The sequence below is a fragment of the Aptenodytes forsteri genome, unplaced genomic scaffold (genome assembly GCF_000699145.1).
Source record: "Aptenodytes forsteri isolate BGI_AS27 unplaced genomic scaffold, ASM69914v1 Scaffold209, whole genome shotgun sequence".
NCBI classification, from domain to species: domain Eukaryota; kingdom Metazoa; phylum Chordata; class Aves; order Sphenisciformes; family Spheniscidae; genus Aptenodytes; species Aptenodytes forsteri.
The window spans coordinates 3,451,218-3,457,217 of record NW_008795034.1 but is presented as its reverse complement, the minus strand read 5'-3'; the positions used below and the strand labels follow the sequence as shown (position 1 = coordinate 3,457,217).

The 6,000-nt window shown below is 36.9% G+C and overlaps 1 protein-coding gene across 5 annotated transcripts in view; it reads left to right on the top strand.

The window, feature by feature from the left end:
- GTF2I (general transcription factor IIi) overlaps positions 1–6,000 on the top strand; it is a 78,992-nt gene that overhangs the window by 33,531 nt on the left and 39,461 nt on the right. For 4 of the 5 annotated variants that reach the window (XR_002086143.1, XM_019471311.1, XM_019471309.1 and 1 more), the window contains exon 10: positions 2,778–2,837. Coding sequence is in view for 4 of the 5 variants with exons in the window: in XM_019471311.1 (XP_019326856.1) it covers positions 2,778–2,837 (60 nt within the window). In the remaining variant the exon portion in view is untranslated. The remainder of the gene's footprint in view (positions 1–2,777; positions 2,838–6,000) is intronic. The other variant, XM_019471310.1, reaches the window with a different exon arrangement.

The window sequence follows — 6,000 nt, the reverse complement described above, 5'->3', positions numbered from 1 at the left end:
GAGCAGCGGCCCCCCCGGCCAGCTTTCCCCAGTTTATGTACTGAGCATGACGTCCCATGGCATGGAATGTTTCTTTGGCCAGTTTGGCTGTGCCCCCTCCCAGCTTCTTGTGCACCTCCAGCCTGCTCAGTCGGCAGAGCATGGGGAGCTGAAAAGTCCTTGATTTAGTGTAAGCACTGCTCAGCAACAACCAAAACATCGGAGTGTTATCAACATTATTCTCATGCTAACAAAGCACAGCACTGTACCAGCTACTAGGAAGAAAATTAACTCTATCCCAGCCGAAACCAGGACACCCTGGTAATTACATATTGTTCACATTGCTGCCATCTGTGTAGTGAAAAAAAGACCAAAAAAATTAGCATCACTGATGATGTTAATCCATGAGATGATAAATCTGTTGCTTCTGCCAAGTGGCACAGGTTTGGCTGTGTAGTGTTAGGACATAATCCATTAGAAACTGAGGCTGAGGGATTTGAACTCAGTATAAGTAAATGGTTTTACCACTGTGCTTGGTTCTTGCTTTTCTTAGTAATGCGATGTGTATGTATCTGCCTGTAATGTGCATGAACGCAGTAAAGTGGAAACGTATTTGCTTTTTTTAATATCTCCTGGTGTAGAACTTTCAGAATTCTTTTAAATTTCACTTTCTAGTCTGTACTAAATTAAGCCAGCAGAATATATTTTTTTACACTTTTTAATTTCTGAAACATAAAAGCTTCAAGTTTCATAAAATAATCTGTGTGGGTCACTTAAAAAATCTGATGGCTTTACTACATGTACTGTAGGTTTTATTGACATTAAAGATGAGGGGATTGAATTCTCTGTGCTTAATCCCAGGGGCTGTAAGCCTAGTAAGTGTATCTTTAACTAGAGAAATCTTTCTTCAAGTTTGAACATGTCAGAGACTCCTATTTTTCCTTTTTTATTTGTGTCACAGCATATATTTGGCATGAAGATAATGCGATATAGAGACTATTGCAGGATATGTAGGTAAAATGTGCTTATAATAGGATATTTGCTTATAATGGGATGCAGGCTTCTGTGTGTTTGTGTGTTATGAATTATAATAATTGCATGTTCAGAAGAGTTCTTAGGAAATGACTCTCCTGTCTAGCTGCATACACAGAATACGCTCATTTAAATAAAAGCCAATTTAGTCCATGGAGATGTTTTCCAGTACACCCAGGGAGGCTGTGTTCTATTCCTACTCGCCCATAACAGTTGCAAATCACACTGTTTTGATGAGAATTTCTTCTCGTGTGGCCTAGAGCACCACCAGTCTCTCTGGCTTCTGCCTTGCTCCTTTTCTTCCCCGCCGCTTTTTCCCATCTTTGGACTTTGGTCTTGGCTGTGCCAGTACCACTCTTTTCTGGAGCCATGTTTTGAACCAAATTGGGGAGCTCCTCTGAGTTAAACAGACAAATAGGAAAAAACCTCACACCCCCCCACCCCGCAAAGAGAGAGTGGCAGGAGCGGGTTAAAGCAGCACTTACTGAAAGAAATGCATATAAAACAAGGAATCTTGTATAGGTTCCTCACTTGAAATCTTGTTAATTTAAAATCCCTTTGAAAATCTGAGCAATCAAATTAGGCAGAACTGTCTCAACCGAACATTATTGTAACCACCTAATAATCATCATGTTTTTCTTTTAAAAATTTAATCCCTAAACATTAATTTTCTTGATTAACTTATAGTGTTTGATACTGTATATGTACCTTCAGTTGACTGAAATACTCATTAAGTCTGATTGTGACAACAGTCTTTTCTATCTTTTCTTACTTCCTGTGTGTATAAAATAATGAGTTTAAAATATTTCACTTGCCTTATTAGTTAATAGTAGCTTTTTCTATTGGGAAGCTATTAATATTTGTTGTTGATACACTTTTAAACCTACCTCTAAACGGCCATAATTTCTGGGGAGGTGTATGATCTGCAGATTGCTTTTGCAAATGAACACAGCAATGATTTGATTTATGCAGAACAATTAGTCCAGATCCTTCAGTGCCAGTTAGTCCTGTGCATGCCCGTACGCCACACACAGCATAGGTGTATAAAACTAGCCTATTTTTGTGGTATAGAATGATCTCTTGCTCAGTGTGAAGCCATTTGTGCTGTAAGCAGTTCGCTCTTTTCAGTGTAACTGCAGGAGTGCCAAAGCATTAAGCAGTAGGATTTTAGGGGTGTTAATTTAATCTTTTAAGTGTCATTTGTGTGCTGCTTTCTGCACCAGCCTTTTTAAAGCAGTCCCCATATAGCCATCAAAAGAGCTGTTATGATGAAAAGCAAACAACCTTGAAGTGTCGTAAATGATTTTAATCTCTCCGAATTTGTCTATTTAATGTAGGTAGAAATTTTAAAGTCAAAAAGGACTCCCTAGGAATACAAATTTTAACAAAGAGGAAAAAGAGTTAGCTGATTAAAAATTCATTGAAAAAAGGCAGAACCATCAACATTTCATGTTTTAAAATTAGTTTATTAACACCAAAAAAATTGAAAACCTGCTGTTCTGCATGAGTCTCTGACTGTTGAGTAGTCCAAGAAATGCACACCCCTGCCATTAGCCCCTCAACGTTTTTATTCTGTTGAACTGGATGAGTAAGGATTTATACATTCTTAATATTTCACACGGTCTTTTCTAAGTTCAACATTATAGAAGGTATGAAATGAGCATATGATATATGAAGTTAAGAGTTATTTGGCAAATTCCTCTATGGACTGGCAAAATGTGTTTGTTGTGAGACACAATTTAAAAGCCGTTCTCTTTGTTCCCAAGCAGGCCCTTCCGAAACGTCGGAGATGGATGAAAAAATTGCTCTTGCAAAAAGTTACACAGGTAGATCTTTTAGTTGTATTTTTCTCACATCTGTTTTGGAAATTGAATGTGTGAGTTTCACTTTTCAAGGCTCTGCTTCCTTGATTTGAAGTGAGAGTTAGGGTCTTGGAACTTAAACTTCAACAGAAATGAAAATTTCAGTTGCCTTAATTTTCAGGTGTCCAAGTAGAGAGACATGTAGAAGGGAACCTCATTTCTTTCTTTTCTAAACTCGAAAAGGAACATCAGGTTGATCACTAAAGCACTGGTAATTTGTGCGAGTCGATATGTTTCTCATGAAATTCAGTCTGTTTCATAATTGGTTATAAAGTTTAATAAACTTCTGCTTATGTATTATGAGTACAACCTGATCATTTCTTTCTTTCAGCGGCGTGTGAGGTGAATGGGTATATACAGAACAAAGTATATGGAAAGCCCGTGTTTAGTGGATGGAGTTCCTTACTGTATATGAACAATACCTGAAATAAATTTACTCCAAAATTGTACATTTTTTTCAGTTTCGTACAGTCTGTATTAAAAATACTGGTTTGCCCATTTGCAAACACTAGAAAATAGTATTCTGCATTTCAACCTGTGAATTTCTTTATAACGTCAGAGTGCTCCTGCTGTCATGAATTTAATACGATTCAGAAATTGAGCCTTCTGTGTGTTGTTCATGTGAACATTATAGTTCTGGATTTTTCACTTACGAAAATCCTTGCTTTGAATAGTAGATGTTAAAAAGTTTCTTTTGTATTTTTATTATGGTATGTTTTTTACTTTATATTTGTCTAAAGGAAGCCACCAGGGTTCCGATTGCAGTGAAGGAACAGATGTGGAAATACCGGTAGAAGGTTAGAGATATGAAATGTTTTTCATGAGAATAATTTAACATCATTGGATATTTTTTTTTTACAGAAATATTTGAAAAGATGGCACCTTAATAAAAGTTGTACATCTTCTCCAACCATTCTCTTTCCACATTTCCACAAGGTTGGCTTTTGGGGTTTTTGTTTTGTTTTGCTTTTAATCTCCCAAATCGTGCCACTCTGTGGCTTACTATAAGCAAGTTGTGAAGTGAGTCGTCATTCTTTTAAATCATAAATTGCATTTGTAAGGTGCTTGTCACCCAACATTTAATGCTTTGACATGATGTTAAAAGTACATCATTCTGCAGCTAGTTTCATTCTAAGCACCTGACTCTCAAACCTGAGTCATGAGTATTTTTTGGATGTTAAGGCCAAGTTACGCTAGCAGCAATACTCATTCTTGCAAATCCCATTAGTTTTGCTTTGAAGGTAAATATCACCATAGCAAAGGGTGCCATTACATGAAATTTAAAAGCATTTCTCTTGATAATGGAGAATGAAGTTCTTTTTTGCTCTTGCTGACTGCATTATTAACTCTGCTTAGGTGAGAAGAAATTATCTAGGTACTTTGTTTTCCTAAGCATAATGCCGTGAGCTTTATGCCTGACCGTGAAGAGAGAGCCTGAGGAAAGGGACGTGTGATATGAAATGACCGAGACTCTGACTTTGCTCTCTTTTTGACTATGTAGAATTTTGTAGCTACAGATGCTGAGTGTGGCCCTTTGTGTCAGAATATGGTTTTGTTACACACCCTTTTCTCAATTCTATTCTCCTTTACAAGTTTCTGTAAGAGAGATGCTGAAATTTGCACCCTGGTTTTGCTGAATAGAATAAACCTGTTGTTCGTGAAGGTTAGTATTTATGAAAAGGTTTCTAGGCAGTGAGTAAAAATTGCAGGTAACAGTCTAACTGAAATTTCATTTGTTGTTTAAATAGGCATGCAGCGTAGGCAGTCTTGTCTGGATTCTGTAAAATAAAATTATTGCTGATCCTCACAAAAATGAATAAGAAAGAAAAATTGATGACAACGTTTGGATTTTATGAAGTCTTTGCTGTATATCCTTCTAACTATTATTAGAGAAATACATATAATAGGCATTTAAAGTTCTTCCGAAAGTCTGCCTGAAAGCTACAGACTGTGATGCAGAAGATCTGCAGAAATGATTGTTTTCTGCAAAGAAAAACGTCAGAGGGATGTACAAACGTATCTTTTGGTGTATATCACTGGGGGTATTCACTGTTTTTCCCCTCCAGTAACCTTGACAAGATGGTGAAAAAGGGAGTGGCAAAATTAACGTGTGCCTGGAATCCCCCAGATTGATATCATTGATATGGTATTGATTGATACCTGCTGATAAAGGCGTCTGAGGTCTTAGTGAGATTGGATGAGTGGGGAGCATGGTGTGATTGAGATTCAACAATCAGAAAGTTAAGGTTATGTGCATCAAAAGAAATTGTTTTAAACTGAATGAAATCACGTTTGAGAAACTGGAGACGGTGCCAGTGAACGACGACATTTAGAACTGTGAAGAAGGCTGCTGCTTAGGAGCTGTGTGTATTTACCTACGATCAAAAAATACCTAGTGATGATAATACTTTGTTAAAAAAAGGTGCTTTAGTGTTTAAAGCAGTTGGTTTAATATGGCTTAAGAAGTAATGTCCCATCTGGGAGTTTTCTTCCAGAACTGTGTTGCCATCTGCTTTGACATTTTAGCATGTTTCTCTTAATTATGACTATTTCTCAGGGATTTGGTACTGGACTAGATGGACCATTTGCCAGTCTTTGTGGCTGTTCTTAAATTTCCAAAAATTGTATTTCTTTTTTGTTTTGTTTTGTTTTAAACTTTTCTGATGCTCTCAAAAAAGGTTCTAAGCGATCAGTTGATGTGATAGTTATTTTTATGACCATACTTTATGTTCACGTCTACTAAAAGACCATTACCTCCCAATTCTTTCCTTTTGTTGTGCTTTGCATTTGCTAGTTATCTACCCAGCACTCACGCTGGATTAGATCAAAACATCATACTATGTTTTCCATGAACTAGATGATATATTTGACATAGTTCGAGTATACTCCAGTTAAGGTGTCTCAGTAGATGCTGCTGAATCTCTACTATACACGACATCACGTGAAGAGCCTTTGAAACGGAGATTCCTTCAGACTTGCTCCCCAAGTGATAGCATACTTCCAGCTTACAGAGATCTGAAAGAAGATACTCTTCAAAATGCACAAGTGCAGCATTACTCTGCCAAAATAATTAAAATATATTCCTTCATCCACTGCTACTTAGTTTTGAAATAGTCTCCAATATACT